This window comes from Spermophilus citellus (assembly GCF_964194105.1).
Source record: "Spermophilus citellus genome assembly, chromosome: 12".
Lineage (NCBI taxonomy): Eukaryota > Metazoa > Chordata > Mammalia > Rodentia > Sciuridae > Spermophilus > Spermophilus citellus.
Window position 1 is genome coordinate 114,785,912 of NC_138198.1, and position 23,865 is coordinate 114,809,776.

The 23,865-nt window shown below is 43.7% G+C and overlaps 1 protein-coding gene across 2 annotated transcripts; it reads right to left on the bottom strand.

The window, feature by feature from the left end:
• Positions 1-562: 562 nt before the first annotated feature.
• Positions 563-20,601, bottom strand: CPLX4 (complexin 4). 2 transcript variants are annotated; one of them, XM_081263218.1, is made up of 3 exons: positions 20,372-20,601; positions 15,326-15,413; positions 563-902 (listed from the first exon to the last, which is right to left on the bottom strand). In XM_081263218.1, the coding sequence occupies exons 1-3, from the start codon at positions 20,536-20,538 to the stop codon at positions 675-677; spliced, it is 483 nt and encodes a 160-aa protein (XP_081119344.1). In that variant the 5' UTR covers positions 20,539-20,601; the 3' UTR covers positions 563-674. The 2 variants fall into 2 exon arrangements, 1 of the variants encoding a protein (XP_081119344.1); XR_014018328.1 differs by lacking the exons at positions 15,326-15,413; positions 20,372-20,601 and adding an exon at positions 10,890-11,192 and having other exon boundaries at positions 773-902.
• Positions 20,602-23,865: the final 3,264 nt, after the last annotated feature.

Consider the following 23,865-nt stretch of genomic DNA (forward strand, 5'->3'; position numbering starts at 1 on the left):
GCAGTAGCAGTCAGCTTTCTGTTGTCCTTCTGCCTCTAATTCTGCACCCCTCAAGCCCCATCTTCACGTGGCCCTTAAATAATAATCTCCAGTGCAAACGGCTGGCAAAACATATTCTCTGCCTCCATTTCTCATCTTTGACCACAACCCTGCTTCCGCCACTTGGCTGAGAAGGGTTAAAGTGCCAAACTTGATGTAAAGTCTCACTGGTGTCCTGGAGCCTCTGTGGCTCCCAGTGAGCACCCTGACCCTAGGTGTCTTTCTCTGAAGGACCTGACTTCATGCTAATGGTTGGAGGGGTGAGGCACTGCCCTCTAAGGAAGAGAGTTAGAGAGGAAATGCCATTTGCTTGTGTTTGTTGCTTCTTGGTTGTCCTAAAGACCTTTAATGATGAGGTGTTTGGCCCCATCATTCACAGCCAAAATTTCACACTCACATTTATAACTCACAGGGAAGTATGTCATCTTCTGCAAGGGCTCTCTAGGTACTCTGCCAGGCACAATGAGCACAGCCAAATCATTGTCTATATGCTTGTAGACAGATTTATTTCATGGGTTTCTTATCTGTGTTCAATGTTAAAATTCATGCTGCTGGAAAGGCCCACAGGCGAGTGCCCTTCCTGCTGGTGACCTCTTGATGTCTCCTCCCCACTTCTTTCTCATTCTTCTGTCCCCTCACATCATAGAACACTTCTGTTCAGCCGACTGCTTGATTTCCATGAAGGTGGCCTGGGCCTTTTCTTTTATGGTGTCCAAGTCCATGTTCTGGAGGTTCTGCAACTGCCCAAGAACAGAATCCTTATCTTCTTCCTCTTCTTGATCCTCATTTACCATCTTCCGGAGATCTTCAGGCAAATCCACATCCTCTCCGGCCATCTGGATTTGATTCTCATCCATTTCACTCTAGGTGAAAACATAAACACAGAAAGAAATATTCTAAAATTAACCACCTGGATAAATAATAAATAAATAAATGTAAGAGCATACAGGTCTGCAGGGAGAAGCGGTCTGCATGGCTGTCTCACAGCACAGGATGGTCCCAGTGGGAACCATTCTGCAGCAGGCAGGTTGGAAGGTCCCACCCTCATGTACCTTGGCCTGACCAGAAACTTTTAGCCTGGTGGTTCTCAGACTGTGCTCTCTGGACAAGCAGCATTTGCATTATTTAGGAGCCTGTGAGAAACACAGTCCTCGGGCCACCACAGACCTGCTAGATCAGAAGTTCCTGCAGTGGGGCCCAGCAATCTGGGTGGTAAGAAGCCCTCTCCTCAATGCTGATACCCACCAAAGCCTGAATACTCGCTCTGACTCCTCCACTGGGTAGTTTTGCAAGTTCTGCTGAGAGTATAATCTAAAGTAAAATGTCCTCTGAGAAAGGGTCACACAGCCCATGTTCCCAGATGGTGGCTCTCAGATAATTTTTGGAAGCCAGGTTGTAAGAGGAGGCAAGCTGGGTTTCAGGGGCACAGAAAATTAAAAGGTATCAGAAGAGCTAATGATAGAAAAGATTTATGTTAGGGTCCACCCCCATAGCTTGTGACCAGCCTTGCATCTGTTACCAAAGTTCATGTGATCACATAAAGATGAAATGATCATCTTGGTCCTAATCAGACCACAGTGATTTAAGAACGATTTCAGCACTGTGTTAGTCAGCTTTTCGTCACTGTGACCAAAATACCCCAAAAGAACAACTTAAAAGAGGAAAAGCTTATTTTGGCTCATGGTTCCAGAGGTTTAGTCCAGATTGGCCCAAGGGGAGGCAGAACATCATGGCAGAAGGGCATCGTGGAGAAAAGCAGCTCTGTTCATGGCAGCCAGGAAGCAGAGAGAGAAAGGGAAGAGGCCACAGGGAAGATGCACCCTGTCAGGGCACAACCTGGTGACCCACCTCCTGTGGCCACACTGTACCTGCCTATAGTTACCACTTGGTCAGTCCATTCAAACTAGGATGGACTGATTAGGTTCCAGCTTTCACAATCTAATCATTCGCCTCCATTAATTTCTGCATGAACACAGGAGCTTTGTGGGGACATCGCATATCCAAGCCATAATAAGCACCTACTAAATTCCTGGGAAAAGTTCAAGCCAACTCCTAAGAGATGGGGACACCCCTTATCTGGGTGCTGAGGAGAAATGATCAGAAAGATCATTTCTTTGTCTCTAGGTCCAAGTGGCATTCCTCATCAGTAAAGTGAGCTGAGATCTTTTCCTTATCTGACACTCTATGGCTCTGAACTTCTCCAGACGATCCTTGGAGAAGTGGAGCCCAGCAGCCTTTCCCCAGAACTTCTTTTATTTGGTTCCCCAGCAGAGTGACAGCCATGCCTGACTCCAAAATGAGCTTGGAAGACAGATTCTTTTTTTTTTTTTTTTTAAAGAGAGATTGAGAGAGGAGAGAGAGAGAGAGAGAGAGAGAGAGAGAGAGAGAGAGAGAGAGAGAGAGAGAGAGAATTTATTTATTTTTTAGTTTTCGGTGGACTCAACATCTTTGTTTGTATGTGGTGCTGAGGATCGAACCCAGGCCGCATGCATGCCAGGCGAGTGGGCTACCGCTTGAGCCACATCCCCAGCCCAAGACAGATTCTTGACACAGAGGAGAAGAGTACCCTTGGAGAGATGGTCCTCACGCAGGCCCTCCCTGAAGTCCTCAGAGGAGAGCCACACCTTGCCTCAGCCTCTTGAACTTGGCTGGGGCCTCAGTCCCTCCAGCATTTAGAGGATTAATTAGTTTCTCATCAAACTGCTGTGGGATTAATTAGTTAATCCCCAGGGGCTCTCAGCCAATCTTGCATTTCTATTTACTTCTTATTTACCCACTCGTGGCTGCTTTCCTCATTGATCATCCTCTGGGCATTTCCGCAGGAGGAGTTAAAAATGCACATTTTACTCAGCCCTGAATTAGTTCATGCAGATGCAGGACATCTGCCTTGCACCCAAATCAAATGTAAATGATTTGAAAAAACATTCTCAGGAATTCTGGCTCCACTCCTCAGGTTGGAAGCAAGATCCATGCATTTGTCACCAGGCTCCACCCTGGCTGACTAATAGCTGTGGTCTGAAGTTCAGGCAGCTAGAGGCCAGGGGGAAGGAAGTGCGCCAGCCCACCCAGTGCCACGAAGACCCAGCCCGCTCTGCTCACAGGGGATGGGGCTCTCCTGCTCCCACTCCCAGAGTGATCCTGCAGCCTCCAGAGAAGCCTCAGGATGGTTTCTTCCTCCACGGGGGACTTTGAAGTTTATTTTATCCTCGCGCCCAGGGAAGGTTGAGCATTGGGATCCTGCTTTATTTCATAACTCAGAGAAGGGTTCTTGATCACCCCAACTTCTACCAAATGGTTCTCAGAGTAGGGTCTGGACCAGCAGCAGCAGCAGCACTGCCTGAGACCTTGCTAGAAATGCCCGTTCATAAGCCCTACCCAGACTTGCTGATTCAGAGACCAGGTGGGTGGAGCCTGACCCAGCAAGCCCTCCTGTGGTTCTGGTGCTGTTCTAGGGTTACATCTGCTGCTCTACAGTCCTTGAGGATGGGCTGCAGCAAATGCATCTTTCTGTCTCAGAGCCCAGCAGAGTTTTTGGCCTGGAGATACTGTCAGTACATATATATGGAATGGATTAGTCAGCCTATTGTTGGGGGGGGGGCTATAACAGTCTCAATACCATGCAAAGACACCTCCCATTAAGGTGGTGCTCTCTAGAGTTAAGGACATCGGCTTGACCGATTGCCTGAGTGACAATGATAACTCCACTACTTCCCAGGCCACATGGCCTGGGCACCTTACCCAAACTCTCTGAGCTTCATTTCCTTATCTATAAATTGGGGACTGTATTATATGCAGTTGAGTTGTGAAGGATCAATTAGATGATAATTGTGTTATTTAGAATCTTCATTGAACCCCCAACTAGTGGTGGCTATTCATAAAAATGATAAACCTCAGAGATAGGTGGATTTTGCTCTGGGTTGTCCTGCATGGGGAGGTTAGACCCACATGAAGGCCTTGCTCTCTGCATCTGAGCTCCAGCCTCTCCCACCTTGGATCCCAAGCTTAATTCTCCTAGTAAGCCAGAAATCCATTCCCCTTCCAGCACTCCGTCTCCAACTCCAGGAGGCAGGTAGTACCTGGCCCCAGCTCTGTTTTCCTCTGGTCAGGCCCACCCTGATATCCAAGGGTGGCAGCGCATGAGTACTGACAGAAGTCCCTTCTGGCAGATGACCTTTCCTCACTTTGCGAGGTCCCCAGCTCCATTCTTTACTGAGAAGGTCCTGAGAACACTGGTCCACAGCCTCTGCCTCACTCTGGCCAGCCTCTCAGTGCACACAGGAGCATGGGCCCCCAAGGAGGTCTGGGGTGCACTTAGGCAGGGCACATGGGGTTCTGAGCAGCCAGAATAGGCATGCCCCTTTGGCTTTAAGATTCCCCACTTTTGTGTGAAGGAGTATGGCCAATGGGGGAGAGAGGGAGCCTATAAAGTGCGCCCCGAGATGTCCAGGTCTGAAGGCAGTGCTGGGTGCCTTCAGAGTTCTACGGTCTCTGTTGTTTTAGAAGCACCATGCTCCTGGCCCTCCATCTGCAGCATGGTTGTTCTAGGTGGTGATTCTAATTCACCTGGTCCTGCTTAGGTCATAACCTTTGCCATGGACACCTTTGGCTAAGGGTGAGACAACCAGATTGGGCCAGTGAGTGGCTAGAGAACCAAATGAAGGCTCCTGGCACCAAACCCAGGCCTATGGCCTCATTAGCACTGGGTTCTAACTAACGGAGCTGGCCAGGGATCTAGGACTGACCAAGCATGTCTCATTTGTAAAAGTGGCATCCTCCCCAGTCTCTTTCCCTGAAGGTGGCCTACAACAGGGGAAAGATCATGAGATTTGACGTCAGAAAACCTGGGTTCCAGTACAAATCACTCACTCACTGTGTGACCTTGGGCAAGCCACCTTACATGCCTGATGTCTAGTGGGAGGGCCACTTGGCACATTGTTGAGCAGATTGAATAAGGCATGCTGTGAAATGGCCCACAAGCCTCCAACCCTGTTCAAACTGTAGCTGTGCTTATTAATATTTCAGAGGGAAGGGAACAGCTCCATGTCCAGGTCCCTGCAGAAAAGATGTCTGGGATAGAGGAGGCCCGGACAGTGAACCAGAGAGTAAGAGAGCGTGGGCCTTTTCCAGAGAGCTGGGACAGAGCAAGCAATTAAGGAGCACAAACAGGGTTTATCGAGTGGGCACTGTGCAGCCTTGCTTCCGCCTTTCCTAATGAACCGCCCTGCTGGCAGGACCCTGTCTACCACTCACACAATGAATGCCTTGTCTAGACTTTCTGCTGCCCATTGACAAATCTTAGGTGGGGGAGACCAGGAATATTTCAACACAGTCCACACTTCAAACACAAGCACAGCTACAGCCAATGTCAATCAGCATCACTGGAAGCAGCTCCAGGGAGGGAGTAAGCAGGCCTGTGAGTGACAGCCACATGGTCAGGGCACCACGGATGATAGGCCAAATTATTTTCTTAGAGGTTCTAGAGGGTCTCTTTGGAAGTCTTCTCACTTCTACAAATCCTACCAACTTGGGATACTGTTTAATACAGTTCAGAGCTAATTATTTTTATGCCAACTGCCAGAATCAATCTCAATTTCTCTCTTTCTCTCTCTCTCTCCTGGTACTGGGATTGAACTCAGACATGCTCTACCACTGAGTTACATCCCAAGTCCTTTTTATAAATTTTTTGAGACAGGGTCTTACTAAGTTGCCCAGACTGGCCTCAAACTTTTGATCCTTCTGCCTCAGCCTCCTGAGTCACTGGGATTATAGGTGTGTACCATTATACCTGGCCTTATTCACTCATTTTAGCCAGATATCATCTTTTGTTTGTTTGTACCAGGGATGGAACCCAGGGTTGCTTAACCACTGAGCCACATCCCCAGCTCTTTTTAAATATTTTATTTAGAGATAGGGTCTCACTGAGTTGCTTAGAGCCTCACTATATTGCTGAAGCTTGGCTTTGAACTTGGGATCCTCCTGTCTCAACCTCCTGAGTTGCTGGGATTACAGGCATGTGCCATTGAGCCTAACCAGACTTATTATTTTGATTTCCAGGGCTGAATACCCCATGATTTAAATAGCCTGTATTCTACTGTCCTTCCCCATGGCTGATCCCTGACCTTTAACCTTAGGGTAAACTTGACCCTGGTTTTCAGAATTATTATTCCCTAGGTCTTGCTAAACTGACCTTCATCTTTTATCAGATATGAGATGTGGTGATAAATTATCTTAGATAGTTAAATCTTCAAAAATTTGCATGTTCACTGCTTGATAGTCTAGTCAACCGGTGTATAAGCAAATACCAGTGTGGTTGGTATTTGTGGTTAGATTTTGATTTCCGTTTGCTCAATTATTTTTGGTGCACGGCACAGCAAGCAGCCGAGTGGGAGTGGAGCTGATGTTCCATGCTTCTGGATTTGTGAGCTCAGTGCCTTCAGCAGTCACTTGTCATCACAAGTCACTTCTCCATGTCTGGTGCTGCCCAGGTGACTGCACTGTGTGCTTGGCCCAGGGCTGGACCTTGCTGGCTGCTCCTTCTGCTACCCCCTCCCTCCCCACTGCTGTTCTTTCTTCTAGCTTTTTAGAGAGCCCTGGGCACACCAGAGTAGGACAGATGTGGGTTTGTCTTTTCAAATAGTGGGTGTCATTTTTTCATGTTGATTTCAAGGTGCATGTACAAGGCCCTACATAGAACGACAATTTCTAGATACCAGCTCTGTACTCCTTGCAAGAGCTTCTTTCACTATCAGGACTCAAGAAGTTCCTAGAGGTCACTTTTTACAGCAACTCTCATTTACAGGCCTCTCATTTACAGATGAGATACTTATAAAAATGTCATTCCCCTTGCTAGAAATGTCATTTCCCTTGTTAACCCAGCATGGCTGCCAGGATGTCCTTGCAGGAAAATGTGGCCTGTGGGGGCAGGCTGACTTGGGGTGAATCCTGCTCTGCCCCTTAGAGGCTGTATAATCTTGAGAAAATGCTTTCCCTCTCTGAGCTGGCGTTCTCATTTGTGAAGGGGAAGTGATCTCTACCTACCTTACAGGGTGACCAGGGAACATGCATCAAAACCTGCATTACTAGTGTCACACGCCTTTATCTGTCCCCATGTCCCTCTGCTCTTTCAAGGGCCTGAGTAGGAGGAGCAAACAGATCTGGGGCAGGGTGAGGAGGGGAAGGAAGAGAAGGGGGACCTCTGATGGCCTCCCTGCCATCAGAAACAGCAGTGGGAAGCAGGAGGGCTCAGAGTCTCAGAACCTGCTGGGCAGGGCCAAGAGTGCCTAATCCAAAGGAGTCAGGCAAAGATGGTCCAAGAGTCATCTTTACTAATTTTTTAAGAGGCAAATTTTAAATTCAATTCTAATGGAGATTTCAATGTGACACTTTTAAAGACAGCTCTACTGAGAGAGTTCCTTGTACATTTATCTTGGTAATGAACGGATGCTCTTGGTACAGCAGACAAACACCAGGTGTAACAAATCATATGGCTCCACAGGGGCACAACATTGTTCTTCAGGGACTGACCTAGATTGACAATTCTGTTAATAGGATTAGGGTTCATTGTGGAAATGTTTTCTCTTATTAATTTGGCTTGACTTACATATACATTTTGAATTGGCTGGGGACAGGGCCCATTTGCTTTTAGAGAAAATCTTGTGGCTTTGTTTAAAACATATGACTTCCTGCTTTTGAAGAAATATGACATTTTAATTATGATATAAACTTAGTGTTTTATACAAAATTGTAATGTCCAATCCAGACTTGTTCTTTAACTCTTAAGGCAGATTAATTCTTTCTGCTGTTTTTGATATGTCATTCTTTGGTTATGTTTTCTGTTTTCCTTTCCTTTCCCCAAATAACATTTATTCATTCAGCAAACTCTGTGTGTGTGTGTGTGTGTGTGTGTGTGTGTGTGCACGTGCGCACGTGGGCACCTAAGCTTCTATACACCAGGTCCCATGATAGGCACCGAGGACAAGTGTGTCAAGGAGCACATAGTGGGTGACTATTCAGGGTCATAAGATAAAGGAGGCATGCCCAAAGGTGTTATGGGGATTCAGGGAAGGGTGACCCAGTCCAGTGTTAGGTGGGGGAAGGGAGGTCATGGAAGGTTCTGGAAGAAGTGGCACTAAATCAAAATCTTATAAAAAGAAAAGGACCCGAGGAGCAGAGTAGAGGGTCAGGCAGGGAGGGGCATGAGGTGAGGCTGGGGAGATCAGAGCTGCATCATGGTGTGCAGGTCAGAGTGTGGGTTTAAAAAGTCACAGCAAGCCTTCCCCACCCCGCAAATAATACACAAAAACCAGGGAGGGAACAAGATCAGATCTGCATTTTGGGACATTCATCCAGCAGTTCTGCAGTTCTGAGGCTCAAAGTAGAAATTCTACACAGAGTTGCTGCTGTCACAGAGGTGAGAAATGACAAGGCTCGCAACTTGGGGGTGAACCAAGAGCTGTCTAGGAGGTCACTGAGGGTGACTTGGTGATTTCCTGGGTGTGAGGCTGGAGCAGAGTGGGAAGAGCTGAGGTGACTTCCAGTTACCAGCTTGAGGCTGGGTGACTGAGAAGCCATCAATGGAGGTGGAGCCTACAGTAGGTGCCATTGGAGGGAGATGATGAACCACTGTGTTTTGGATGAAGTGTCCAGGTAAGGCTAGATGCAGCAATGACAGGGAGAAGATATGGGCTGGAGATACAAATTTGAGAGCCATCAACATGCAGGTGTAGCAGATGACAGAAGCCAGATGCAGCTGTCCAGGGAGAATGTGAAGACCTGAGTGAGCTCACCAAGGGAGCACCCTGGGACATTCCAAAATTTGGGGGTATACTGGGTAACCCACAAAGAAGGCAAAGAAGGAAGAGTTGAGGGAGTATGAGAAGCAGAAGAATAAGCCCAGAACAGAGGGCTTCAAGGAGAAAGGGACCATGGATGCTAGACAAAGCAAAGAGACTAAGAGAAAATGAGAGAACATCAACTATGTTTAGACAAAAGGAAGAAAGCTCCTGCAGAGGGGGAACGGGCTTCAAGGAAAGATACTGAGAAAGGCAAGTTCACTGAGAAAGTGCTGCTTGTTTGCTTCAGCTGGGAGAGGTGTGCCCTCCTTTATAAAGCAGAGGCCAGTAGAGAAGAAGCTGGAGGTGGGCTGGGATCTCAAACTAACTAATGGGGAATCTTGGGTTACCTTAGTCCTCTTAAGTCCTCCAATGGCCTAACATTAAAAACTAGAGAAAACTGATATGGGCTGGGTGTGTGTATATGAACATCATAATAGATGATACAGATGTGTAAATATACATACATACTGCAGATTACTGCAGCTTGATTACAGTGCCTATTTAGTTACTTATCTGATTACTGCAATTAACAGAGGCCATCAACAGACATGGTACAGTCATCAACAATTAACAAAAAGCCCGGGACTACAGACCTTTCACTGTCTAGGCCCCCATTGCTCCTTTTTGAAGAGTTCAAGTTTGCTTTCCCCAGTTAGCAGTAGAGTGAAACTCTCTTACATAGGAAACACCAGCCAAATAATTTCTTTAGAAAATACTGTTCTAATTCCAAAATGTGACATAGTTATCCTCATTAGACCTGACAGCTCCTGGGACGACAGATTCTCAAATCTGCTCCCCGTTGGGCCTTGGTAAAGGGAAGGGTCCAGAACTGACTCCTGTTGTTATGTAACCACTGTGGAGGTGACCCTGGGGAATTGTAAATGAGGTGCCCAGGGTCATCCCTCATTAGCTGACGACCTGTTGAATTTATCCAGTTCACTGTGAACTGTTACTAGTACTGCTATCACTGCTTACCCAGTATGGATTTTGTAACATGCCACAGGGCTATGGATTCTGCAAACCTCTCATGGAGGGGAAAGTTATTAGGTGCCTGCTAGAATCCTGGTGACCATTACACCATTTTCTTTATTAGACTGTGTTCAGTTCTAAGGTCTGCCACCAGGTGTGAGACACTGCAGAGGGGCTGTGGGAATAGGGACAAAAAAAAAAAATGCTGGACAAGGATTAAGGAGGCTTGAGTCCCTGTTGTCCCAGTAAGTCTTGTGACCTTCAGCAAGGGTCTGAATTTACATGATATGTTTATGCATTGAATATGCTCCTGTGGCACGTGCTTTCCTGAATATAAGAAACAGATCTAATAAAAAAGAGAGATAATCAGACATTGGTGTCAAGGAGTCAAATACTGTGGATATCCAGAAACCCAAATCTGTTCTAGGAAAAGGATTTACAGAGCCAGGGAGAAGTAATGGATGGCATGTCCCTGAGATGTCCCCAGAGGGGATCCATGTAATGGCTCAGGATTCTGTTGTCCTGTTTTCAACCTAATAGTTTCTTCCTGGTCCAGACCTGCATCACCCTCCCTGGGCTGCAGCAGACCTTCTTCCCATCCTCCCTCTAATTCCTTAGGTTTGGAGGAGCCTGAACTTGCTCCCTCACAGCCACAGTGAGCAGACAGACACCTCGCAGTCCAGGGCCTGTGGCTTCTGTATGGACCATCTACAGATCTCCGATTACTGATTCTCACTACCATTTTCTGGGGGACATCCCAAAGGTCCCCCTGGAAGGGGCCTTTGCAGTGCAATACCTAGCATGGCCTTCCAGGCCTGGGAGGTGACTGTGTCCTCAGAGTCTTCACTTCCCCAGTTTTCTCCACTCAAAGCTAAATATTCCAATCCAATTCATTTCAAAACCTCACCATCCTAGTTTCTGGGGAGATAGTTAGTTACACCCTGTTTTCTTTCTAGGGCTCTCTCCCGGTATACCATGGGAGGATCCAAAAGTCAGGGTATAGTCCTTAATTACGAAAAAATAGAAATTGAAAAGAAGAAAACTCGCCTCCAGAGATTCGATTCTGCTCCTCCCTGGTCCTGTTGTGACCCCCGCAGTCTGGGTTCCGCCAGCGCGTCCTCCTGCTGACTTGGGTGTCCGCAGTGCCGGAGACCACCAGGGGGCGCCGGGCGCCAGGAACTGGTCCCCACGCAGGCGACCTGGGTAGCGTCCTCCACGCTCACGCCAGGATGCAGCTCACCCCCCCCCCCCACGCAATGTTCTGCGCAGACAGGGAGCCGCGGCCCTGGCGCTGATCTCGGCCAGAGAAACGCTGACCCCACAGCCTCTTCCTCCCGAGATGGGCTACTGAAGGCCAGCGGCGCCCAGAGACTCCTCAGTGGGTGGGGATGCGAGCGTGTGGGAAGGGAGCACACGACAGGCGACAGCGGGAGAGGCAGAGAAGGATCTCAAGGATGGGGCAGAACTGCATGCGCAGGGTGGTGCGTGGAGGAAGCTAGCCAGATACGGTGATGACTGAGCGGAATATAATCTGTTGTTTTTTTTTTTTTTTAATTGTTTAGTTTCTATGAAGTATTGTTTTTACAGATAACTAGGTTGGATTAGAATTCCCACGTACTTTATGAAAAGCAGGCCACTGTAATATTAGAATTTTCTGAACGTTTCACACCATAGGTGAATTCTTGAAACATTGTGTATAGAATGGAGTTTACAAAATGCAACATAATATCAGGATGCCTAAGGGGGCCCCCAACTGAAAGGAAACTTGGCAGTGAAGAATGAGGTGTATGTAGATGCTAGTGAGTAAAATTCTGATTGGAATTTAGGCAGCCACATTGTGGGTCTCTGGGAAGGGCATCAGACAAGGAGCAGAAGGAAAAGGCTGCTTCCCTGGCTGCTAGGGGTAGACTCGGTGACATTTCCCTGAAGCAGGGGGTACAGGTGGCCCCTGGTGGTCCCCGGCCAAAGACAAGTATCTTAGGCTATTTTACACCAAATAGACTGCAAAACTGCCCCAAAATGTTGGGGACAACTCAAAATTTAAGAGCAGGACACCTTGGGAGCCATTTCCCTAAAATATACTGATAATGGTAATAAAATTTATTCTGGCAAGAATTGTGCAATTTGCTGAGATAGATAAGATAATGGAATTTTTAATAGCAATTTTACTTTTAATACATTTCAAATGCAGGAGGCAGATTTTCTTTCATGGTTGAAATAAGGCTTCATGGTTCCCAACACGTGTGCTGTACTTCTCATATGGAAACCAGGCTGAGTCAGATATATGAAAAGGAATGACAATTTAGGGCCAAACCATGGTCTCATATTGAAAAAAAGTCTCCATTATTAGGTTCTTCTCTTGAGACTCCAAGTAGAACAGGGATTTACTAAATCTGGAGAGGAGAGAGAAGCAACTCCTACTATGAACAGGATTTCACCTTATGAATTACCTCTCTGGCAAATAACTGTGGCAAGAAAAGACACAGTCAGTTAAATGAAAGTAAATAAATGAAATCCATTGGGTGGAAATGATGCTTCCTAAGGTCCTATCACCCATCAGGGTACAGATGAGACATATGTCCTCTTGTATATATAGTGTGCAACTACTACCATTATCCACTGGGTTCAATCTTCCTGTCTCAGTGCCAGGGTTCCAAAAGCAAAGATTCCATGGCCTGGAACTTGTGACCCTCTTGCCTCAGCCTCCTGAGCATCTGGGATTACAGGTGTGTGTCATAGTGCCCAAAGACTTGGATTCTTGAGGTTTGGGGGTCTCAAATGATTGCATCAATTATACACAAAAGTGTGCTTACCTCAGCTCCTCAAGACCCCTGACTGTTACCATCAAGAAAAGAGAACTTTTTGTGCACAGAGATCATAACAGCAATAGTAGAGCTGTCATCTCCTTGGTATTTATCCAAAAGACCTAAAATCAGCATACTATATAGGGCTACAGGAACAACAGTGTTGATAGCAGCACAATTCACAATAACCAAGTTATGGAATCAGCCCAGGTACCCATAACAGATGAATGGATAAAGAAAATGTGGTGTGTGAATATATATGCCAATGGAGTTTTATTCGGTCATAAAGAAGAATAGAATTATGGCATTTGCTGGATGATGGTACTGAAGAACATCATGCTTAGTGAAATGAACCAGACTCAGAAATTCAAAGGTTAATGTTTTCTCTCATATGTGAAAGCTAGTGCAAAATAAAGGGGGGAAAATGGATGGGGGGGCATGTCCCATGAAAATAGAAGGGAGATGAAGAGGGTAGAATGGAAGAGAGGAGAGATGGGAAAAGGGAGGAACTAAATAATGAAATTGACCAAATTATGCTATGCACATATATGAATATACCACAGTGAATCCCACCCTCATGCATATCTATAAAGCACCAGTTTAAAAAGAATACAATACGGAGAAGGAAGAGTAGAAAAGGGGAACAGGAGAGTGGGGAGGGGAGTGAAAGAGAAAGTGCTGGGGAGTGAAATGGAGCAAATTATATTCCATGCACCTATGATTAGGTTGAAGTGGACCCCAACACTATGTACAACTATAATTTACTAATGAAAACCTTAAGAAAAAAGAGCCCTTGTTGGATGCGGTGGCATACACTTGTAATTTCAGATACTTGGAAGACTGTGGAGAAGGATCACAAGTTCAAAGACAGCTTCAGCAACATAGCAAGGCCCTGTCTCAAAATAAGAGCCAGGTGTGGTGCACACACCTGTAATCCTAGCAGCTCAGGAGCCTGAGGCAGGAGGATTTCGAGTTCAAAGCCAGCATCAGGAACTTAGTAGGGTCCTATCTCTAAGTAAAATATAAAAAAGGGCTGAGGATGTGGTTCAGTGGTTAAGCACCCCGGGGTTCAATCCCTTGTACCAAAAAAAAAAAAAAAAAAAAAAAAAAGAATAAAATAAAAAATTTAAAAAGTAAAAAAAGGAGGTTAGGAACCTCTGAGTCTGATCCCTGACAATAAATACATAAATTAATTAATAAGAGCCCTTTATATTATCTCAAAGAAAGCTTTACCTATGAGGTTAGGTATTATTGCCCTCACTCTACAGATGAGAAAACTGAATAAAATTATGGCATTTGCCGGATGATTATGTCATTTGATGGCTTTTTAAAAAAGCTGTCTGAAGTTTCACCATGTCCCAGTGGCAGAGCCAGAGTTGAAACTCATTTTCCTTAGATCTGCACAGAAGGGTCACAGGACATTTGTCACAGTTGTCAAAAACAAAGTCTCAAAAAGCCCAATCTTAGTGAAAGATGCAAGCCTGGCTGATCTAGTGAGCGTGTGTGTGTGTGTGTGTGTGTGTGTGTGTGTGTGTGTGTGAGTGAGAGAGAGAGAGAGAGAGAGAGAGAGAGAGAGAGAGAGAGAATTTTCATTGATTCCTGCTTTATCCTAAACAAGACGTGTGCTTTAAACAGAAGGAGCCAAGTGGAAGGTAGGGTTCTTGGTTCAGCAGCATGAATCTGACTCAGGCTTCTTCTTAGGGCAGGTCACATTGCCAGCCAGTGATATCACAGGGATTTCCGGAAATACACTGGGCAATGAGAATGGAAAGAGCACTGTTGAGCAGTACTTCCTTCTTCCAAAATTCACGCACAGTGGGAAAAGTAGCAAAGCTGTATGGAGGAAGGGAGGGAAAAGCAAGCCTTCTTCCCAAATTATTGGTTGCTTGTGGAAATGAGTTTATATCGGAAGTGAGTTTCCCTTGTCCCACCAAGAGCACAAGCTGTGTTCCTTAGGGTCTTAGGGACCAACCTATCTCCCAGGAGGAGATCTATCTGAGCCATATCCCATCCATGTCAGTGCAACCTCTTCCCACCAGTATTCCACCTGCACACTCCACCAGAGCTTCCGGACAGTCGTCCTTCCAGCCAGCACTGAGATGGAGAAGATGGTGCTAGGTGACAATTGTCACTACTGTGTCATCTCCACCAATAAGCAACTGATTGTCTCTCTAAAGTAGAGGCAGAATATTATGGAAATAAGACCCTGGGCCCTGGACTCTGCCTTTCCCTGCTGGCTGACATATGGCAGGCGACACTTCCTTGCTTTGTGCCTGTTATAGTAAGATGGAGATGCTAATGGGACCTAAATGAATTACTTAGTGCCTGGCACCCAGAAAGAGATCAACAATGTCAGCTATGGCTGCTATCCCCATGTGTATTTCTGTTTACAATTTCTGTATTCTTCAGATACATTCATAAAAAATGTCATCCACAGGTACCGATTTCATTTTTCTTTAGTGGAAATGAAATTTTATAGAGGTTAAATAACTGGAGTCCTGTTTTGATGAACTTGTAGTTAAATGCTGCTTTTACTATATCAAGCTTGTAAATTAAGATATATATATATATATATATATTTTTTTTTTTCATGAATTCATGCTGATATTCACACCTTTGCTGATAATCGGAGATTCCTAATTAAGAGATGTCGAGGTGTCCCTGTGCTGAGTGTCTTACCTTTGGGAGCCTGTACTTTTCCCTGAGGTGAACTCTCAGGCACGCCCTCTCTGCCTTTTTTTGTGTAAACGCCGCATCTCTTTCCATCCTAAAAGTTAAAGAATAGGTAAAGGATCATAAGGACACAAGAGCCCAGGACATTTTAGCCATTGCTCAGAGGAGCTGGACCCTGAGACCCCGGAGTCCCCACTGCTGGCAGACTCCAGGAAACGTGGGGTTTCCCCCCTGTACCCCCTAATGTCTACTCCTCTTACTCTACTGTCATCACTTAGTACAGCCCCCTAAGTCCCCAAGACAGCTATAAACCCAGAGAGGGGCAGGTGACAATTTTTAATGTGTGATTGCTCAGGGCCTTCATGGCCCAGACCCAGGAGCCTTAGACTGGCCTGTCAAGAAGGTAGCTATTTGGGTCTGATCCTAGTCCTGTGTGTGTGTGAGACTCTCTGAAGTCTGGAGAAGCTACATTTCTAATAAGCCCCCTGAGTGATTCTAAGGTAAGCCAAAACAGGGGTGTCCTACTAGGATGAGGACATCCTTTAGAGGCCCATGGCCTTTGGAGATGTAATATAAAACTATTTCCCATCACTAATACCCACTCTAGGCCCCAACTGTTAGAAAGAGATATCCCCAAATAAAATAGGTTAGATTTCCGTAATGTCAGACTGGTATACTGCCCTACAGATGACCTAATTGGACCCTTTCTTATGGTTAGAAATGGACTCCCTTGCTTATGATGAGCCAGTCAAAAAGCAGAGACCTTTGGGGACATGTGCAAAACTTGCAAGAACCCTGCCTTCCTGGTGGCTCACAGAAGTGCATTTTTGGTGGCCAAATTTATACATCTGACGCTGCTCTCTGGCTGCATTGGGTTGGACCAACTTGGGTAAATGAAATCTCTTTGAGAATTTGGGTTTGGGACTGAGAAAGACAGAGACTTGAAGAGTGGCTAGAACTGTAACAGGTGAACTTAAAGGCCATTAGCTGCCATTTTCCTTGTGGTGTGGGTGCTAGAGGGAGCACTGGAAAGGGAGATGACTGCTGAGAAAAAAAAAATGGCAATGTGGTGGTAGAAGCAAAAGCAAGAGATGGAAAGAGTGGCCCTGGCTTCTCAGCAGCCTCTGGTTCCTGGTTGAGGTCAAGTGAGGCCTGGAGGGATTTCTGTTCCTGGGCTTGGTGAAGGACATCAGTAACTAAAATTACATATTTATTTACAGTTTCCTCTTCTTTATTTTGAAGTGAAATTTGCATACGATTCCATGCACAAATCTTAAGCATACCATGGAATGATGCTGCTACACCTGTGCATCCTCAGGCCCTTACCAAGATCTAAAACGTTACTCCTTTAAATGATAAAAAATCTCATTTTTTTCTCTTCTAGAACTTCATATAAACAGAACCACATACTTCATGTCCTTCTGTGTAGTGTTTCCATCCCTCAGCATAAAGAGCTTCCAGATTCATCCATGTCTATTTATTAGTAGCATGTCCCCTTTTATTGCTGAGTAGTATAGTATTCTGTGTACAAATACCATGGTTTATTCATTTCTCCTGTTGTATATACTAGACTTATTTCCCATTTTGGTGAATGAAGCTGCTATGAACATGTTTGAACAAGTATTTTTGTAGACATGTATTTTCATTTCTCCTACACATGGAATTGTTGGGTTGATGGGTAAAATTTAGTTGAGGATGTTTAATCTTATAAGAAATAAACCTTTTTCCAAAGTGGTAATACTGTTTTATATCTCTTTAAGCAGAATAAAAGTTCTGGTGGTTTCACATTTTGGCCAATATTTTATATTTCAGGTCTTTTTAATTTTAGTCATTATGGTGTATATGTACTGGTGATCTCCTGTGATTTTAATTTTTTGAATTTCCATGATGACTAATGATATTAAGGAGCTTATTCCCCATTACTAATTGGTGATGTGTATATATATTTGTAAAGAACTGTTCTTTTAGGCATTTTTTCCTTTTATTATTAAGTTGTTAAGAGTTCTTCATACATCCTAGATCCTAGTTCTTTGTTAGGCATATGTTTTGTAAATATTTTCTCTTAGTCTGTGATTTGGCTATTTTTTCCTTTTCTTTTCTTTTTTCTGGGTACCAGGGATTGAACTCAAGGGTGCTTAACCACAGAGCCACATCCCCAGCCCTTTTTATGTTTTATTTTGAGACAGGGTATCACTAAGTTGCTTAGAGCCTCACTAAATTGCTGAGGCTGACTTTAAACTTGTGATCCTCCTGCCTCAGCCTTCCCAGCCACAGGGATTACAAGTATGTGCCACCATGCCCAGCCCTATTTATTTTCTTAATGTCTTCTCATGTGCAAATACTTAATTTTAAGAGGGCCTAATGTATCATTTAAGAATTTTGTGGTTATTGCTTTCTGGGTCATGAGAAAGAAACCTTCGCCTACTTCCAAGTCTCAAAAATATTCACATTTGTTTTCTCTAAAAGCTTTATAATTTCAGCTTCTATGTTTAAGTGATAATGCAAATCAGACTAATTTGTGTACAGTGTGAAGTAAGGGTCCAAGCTAAATGTTTTTTAGTTGTTTCAGCACCATTTATTGAAATGACTTTCCTTTCTTCTTTATTATTTTGGCATCTTTGTCGAAAATCAAATAACTATATAGGTTTAATGTCTATCTGAGTACCATACAGACTGGGATTCTAGTCTCTGAGTCACTGAGAAAAGCTGCATTCTGTTTATAGTCTCATGGAGCTCATCTTCCCAAACAGAGTATAAATTTCTGCAGAAGAAAACCCACATCTTCCATTTTGGTATCCTTCTCACAGTGCCCAGTCCGGAGTGGAGGCTCCAAATGATAACTAAAGAAACCTAAGTTCAGGGTCAAGTTGCAAATGGTACCGGAGCAAGTATTGAACCATTGCTAAGTATAGGAACACTCCTGCCTAGCTGAGAAAAGTGGAGGGATAAACAGACTCTCGTTTTCCTTTTCAAGTATTTCTTTTCTAAATCTTCTCTTTAAGTATTGACTGCTTTGGGGACCAATGTTACCAGTTGTTGGGGAAGACACACAGGAAAAGAAAACCAAAGGTGCTGTATTATTAAGCAGTTTTTTGTTTACAATTAATAGAAGTCGACCCCACCTTTCTAAAACAATGAGGACAGGTTAGGAGGCCTTCATTTCCTAACTTTCATTAGGCTTATGATAGACCACACTGTCTATAAGCTCTCTCCCCATTTAACTTGTGGCTAGTAGGCATTTTGGAAGGCTACTTCTTCCTATCATATTCTAGGTGGCGAAGCTCTTAAACGCTCAGGCCAATGGTGGGCGGGAGGTCCTCCCTCTTGCCACAGGGAAGCAGCTGCCCTGCTGTCTTACCACCATTCCTTAAATTGGGTGACTACATAAATGTTTAATCTTCTCATGCACACACAAAAATCTAAGCCGTTGACAAATAAGCAGGTCTACTGACTGCTGCCCATACCATTTGGCAACTTTGAGCTTTGATCTATTCATATGTCAAGTTAAGGAAAACTAGGGCATTCGTTAATCAAATGGATGCCATCTCTGTGGCCAGATGTATTGCTGGGGCATATTAAATGATACTTTGTGTAATCAGATAGACAGTCTAAATTACTGGCCATTTTCATTAGCCCATTTGAACTGAGACTGAGTGATTTTATTATTCAATTTCTTCATTATACTTGATTTTCTTTTACACATTTTATACGCAAAGCTGGCCACTACTCAAAGAACGTTGCTTCTTTTGCCCAACTGGTGCCACCAACACCAGTTTTGCTGTTGCAACTACTTTTTCTTTTTTTTTTTTTTAACTGATTTTAATTTATTGCAGAGCAATGATGCATTCTAGAGAGCCTTTATAAGCTTTCAGAATAAACAATAGATGAGGTTTCCATTAGCTGTAGGCTTTGTACTTTCTTAGTTTTCTCCAGGTCGTTAACCTTTTCACCTATAATCATCTTAGCAATAGGACTTAGGCAACTATTATGTAATTGGTCATCCTCCTCCTACCAAGTAAAAAGTTTTCAAATTGTGAGAATTCAGACTTTATCCCTAGAATAGGACCTTAAAGATTGCTAGCAATATATCCACGGTAGCAAAAAAAAGAAATGCTTTTCTTCTGTAACATATGATGAACATTTAACTTCCACAGTGATACTTTGATTTTTAGCTGATTATTAAAAGACTCTTAAATTTATTCCATTTTAAACAAATCACACATAGATTATACTTATTTAAGGATGTTTTCATCCTTAAACTATAGGTGACATTCCCAATCCATAATACCCAACCAAAATGTTACTGTTATTTTATATTTTACTCTCATTGCATTTATATAGCCAGGAGAATGCTCTCATTGTTAGAGGTATAGAGCTAAAATACTTGGTGACAAAGTTATCATGATATCTGTAATTTACTTTAGAATATTTATTTAATCTATAAGCAAACATGGCAAAATATTAACTATTGCCTTATATTATTGATATATGTGAGTATTCATCATACTATTCTACTTTTCTGTACATTCAGAATCTTCCTAATAATATAATAATATAATCCACAAATATATTCATAGTCTTTGATAAGTCACATCTTATGATGTAATCATCATGTTGTGCTTTCTGGGCCTTTTAATGCAAGATCAAGAAAGCTGCTCTGGATGTTCTTTAAGGGATAAAGTCTGAATTCTCACTATTTGAAAACTTTGTACTTGGTAGGAGGATGAATTTCAGAAAGATCACAAAGATAGACTCATCAGTGTATATTTGAAGAATTAAACTAAGGCCAATAAAACATGCCTGGACCATACAATTTTAAGATGCATTAGGAATGGCATATTGTTCATTTCATATTTTTCACTGCACAGTAGTGGCTGCACACAGTAGTTGCTGATGCTAAGGGCTAAGGAATGGTCCATTTTGTGGATCAAACATTCCCCAGGTTAGAGGTCAATGGTCAAAGGAGAAGCATCCTAAAAAGCATGGAGCAATGCATGGGGGGACCAGGATGTATCTGCTGGCTTTGTAGGGAAAATGGAGCTGGGTACTCACTTCTCCTCAATCACTTGCTTCTGATATTCCTCATACTCCTCTCTGGTCATCCCATGAGCTGCTGCTGGGTCCGATGCGCCTCCTTCTTCTTTCTGTTCTTCAGACCCACCACCAAATCCTAAATTCTTTACCTGGCTACTTATCATACTTTTCACCATGAAAGCCATTGTCTCTGTCCTAGAAAAAGAAAGCTAAACCTCAGACAAAGCTCAAAAAAACAAAACCGACAAAATGAACCCAAACCCAAACCTCTAGATATCCTCAGCGACAGCAACACGTTTAGGAGCACAGGATTTTGCACAGCCTCCTCTGCTCAAGGGCATCAGGCGGGGAAGAGTGGTTTACCAGACGTAAGCTGGATTAGAGTGGGGACCGCCTTAGTGTACAGGCAGATGGCTCCGATTACTAAAGCCACAGTTAGGGTCAGATGCGACCGACTCCCTTCTGATTGATACACTCAGCTCATTTCATGAGGAAGAAACCTGCACTTCTCAGCCTCTCTCTCCCCATTTAAAAATTTTACATTATTATTATTATTACCATTATTATTTTTGCAGTCCTGAGATTGAACCTAGGTTCTTGTTTATGCTAGGCAAGTGCTCTACCACTCAGCTATATCCCGGCCCTGGAACTTTAAATTATAAATGCCGCAGGGTTCCATTGAGAGTCCTGTCTTGATTACATTAATCAGAGCTGATTATATAGCTGTTGTGGGATTTCCAAATTCTAGCCCTTAAACACAACATTGCCATTGAAACCTGAGTCCATTGAGGCTCAAATCCTGAATACTTCATTAAGAAAAATAATTGTTTTGGTCCATATTTTATCTCGCTGAACTCTATGCAAAGGTTTGCTTTTTGGTTTCCTTGAGTTTTGCATTGTTTCAGTGGTGACTGTGTCCCACACATAAATACACTACCGAGGCAAATGATCTAAAGGACCAACCGTGGTCCTTAGTCTACACTGGACAATTGCTTAGTCTTCTGCATGGGAGCTATTCCCACCTGGAAAGGTCATGTTTGATACCTCCAAGACTCTAATCTGGAGGGAAGAACACATGTGAGCTGAGCCACCAATATGCTCAGGGTCACTTTCCCCCCTAGTGTAGAGTCCACCTTCTGGGAGCTCTAGCCAAGCTCACCAATGTACCTCGGTACAACCTTAACATGTCCCAGATTCTCTCTGGCTGTGGTTTTCTTCAGGTCAAGGTAAGAATTAAGGATGGCTAAGACTTCAGTCACGTTTCTAGTTAAAGCATTCCAGGAGGGACAGTGGAGGGAGGGAAGAACTATAACCTGTTTGTAAGCTCTACTCATTATTTCTCAGAAGCCACAGCCCTTCCAAAGAGATGACCATCCCTCAGGTTGTATGGTATCATTTAATTTGGATTTTTGCCTAAAATGTCTGCTTTGTATTTTTAAGGTCTGCTTTCTCTTTGACTCATCTTTTACTAATCTGTTTTGAAATGCTGCTAAAATGCCTCAATATGAAAAATGAGCAAGAATAATCTATGGTGAAATAAAGACTTCTCATTTTCATTGATTTCATTGCTTGCTCTCCACCCATTCCATTAGAATGAAAGCTCCATGAGATGCAGATAGTTTTGTTCACTTTTATGTACCCATCCCTGAGAATCATGCTCTGCATGTAATAAAGTGGTTGATATGAATCTTGGGGGGGGAATTAATGAATAATGTGATTAGGTCTAATGACTTATTTTTAAGCAATTCACTTTTTTTTTTTTTTTTGGCGCGGGCGGGTGGGCGGTACTGGGGATTGAACTCAGGGCACTCAACCACTGTGCCACATCCTCAGCCCTATTTTGTATTTTATTTAGAGACAGGATCTCACTGTTCTGAGTTACTTAGCTCCTTGCCTTTGCTGAGGTTGGCTTTGCCTGCCTCAGCCTCCAGAGCTGCTGGGATTACAGGCATGCACCACAGTGCCCAACAGCAATTCGCTTTTAACGGCAGTACTCAAGATACTACCTGGCAGAGTAGGGGGCACCTGGAGTGTTACTTTTAGTAGGTATATACCCTTGGTACTTTACAAGTCAAGCCACAGGGGTCACTGCCTTCTTTGCTGGCTGCCAGAATAAGACTGCTAGCTACAGTTTAAAAAAATCATTTCTCATCCTGATTTAATGGATCACCTTTGTAAACAGTGATTAGTTGTGACTTAATGCATCTGGGAAAATGTGATAGTATCTGACCCAGAGAATTTACTAGAGAAGCAATAATCCCATTAGTGGAACAGAATTTTAGAAAGATATCACATTCAAACATCACAAATCCACTTAGGTCCTTCTGTTATGATTTTTCTTTTCACATTTAAGCTTAATTCTGTTTCTGTAATTAAGGTTGGTTTGTGGTCTCATTTCGTTTTTGATCTTCTCTGAGGAAATCATGGCCAGTAGATTGTCCTGGCTCAGTTGCCACACCCTCTTAGTGGATGGCACAAGAGCACCTCAGGTGAAACCATGCAGCTAACCTTCATAAAAAGTCAGCAGAACTGGCAGGGAAAAAAGGTCACCAAGTGCTGAGTGTAGAGGTGAATTAAAGATGCGACCACTGGGATAGATTCTTGATCTCTGTTCTAACTGGGACAAGAGGTAATATTAGGAATTACAAGAACCATGATGAAAACCAAGAGCAAATTAAACATGGAGTCCTAATGAGAATGACTGCCAACTGGAGAAATGTTAGTTGTTCTTGTTTTATATTATAGATACTTTATACATAATTAATGAGCTATATTGAAATGACAGGCCAAATAGCATGGGTCTTTTCATTTCTATAGAACTAGTCAATATTTTTGTAGACACAAACCCACAGTTATACACCAGCTACGCAAAGAGATTTCTCAATCACTACAGGAAAATTTTTTAATTGAATTACAGGACTTAAAGATCCTTTTATGAACCATCCTGAACAGCTGTAATCAGATAGGTTGTAAGACCATTTGGAATGCTATGGGTGCCCAGCACATCTTAACTATCTCTCTCTCAAAATGACCATTTTTAGGAAATGCATCTCAAGTTGACCCTTTCAATCTTCTAGTAATATTCATTAATATTACACTGACACTGTTTTGAGATCCCTAAAGCATTTATCTGGTCGATACTTTTGTGACTAGTCTATTTTAGCTCATACTATCACTTCTTGTTGGGGTAATAATTGTATTCTATTCTGTATCCTGTCACAGAACTTCCATGCAGGTAGAGAGTGGTAAGCTGGTATAAAGTGGGTGGTTGTTATTCTCAGCAGGACAGGCTGGTCTCCAGGATCTGGTTAAACTTCCATATTGGTACCACATGGAAGGGAAGATGGGCTGGGAACCAAAGACTAATTTCCTAACTTATTGTTGACATAGTGGGTCGACCAGTTTGACCTGAGCTATGCCCATGCTAGGAGTGCAGGTATACTTGGCAAATTGTAGCAACTGTGGGGTGCCTTGCTTAGACTGTTTGCAGAGAAGCACTAAGGAGGCCCTTA

Bases quoted from the DNA above. Each gene is read 5' to 3' on its own strand.
- CPLX4 (XM_081263218.1), bottom strand. From the start codon at position 20,538: ATGGCTTTCATGGTGAAAAGTATGATAAGTAGCCAGGTAAAGAATTTA. The intron at 15,414-20,371 runs GTGAGTACCCAG...TTTAACTTTTAG, and splicing joins AAGCAAGTGATTGAGGAGAA to GATGGAAAGAGATGCGGCGT. The intron at 903-15,325 runs GTAAGACACTCA...GTTTTCACCTAG, and splicing joins AAAAGTACAGGCTCCCAAAG to AGTGAAATGGATGAGAATCA.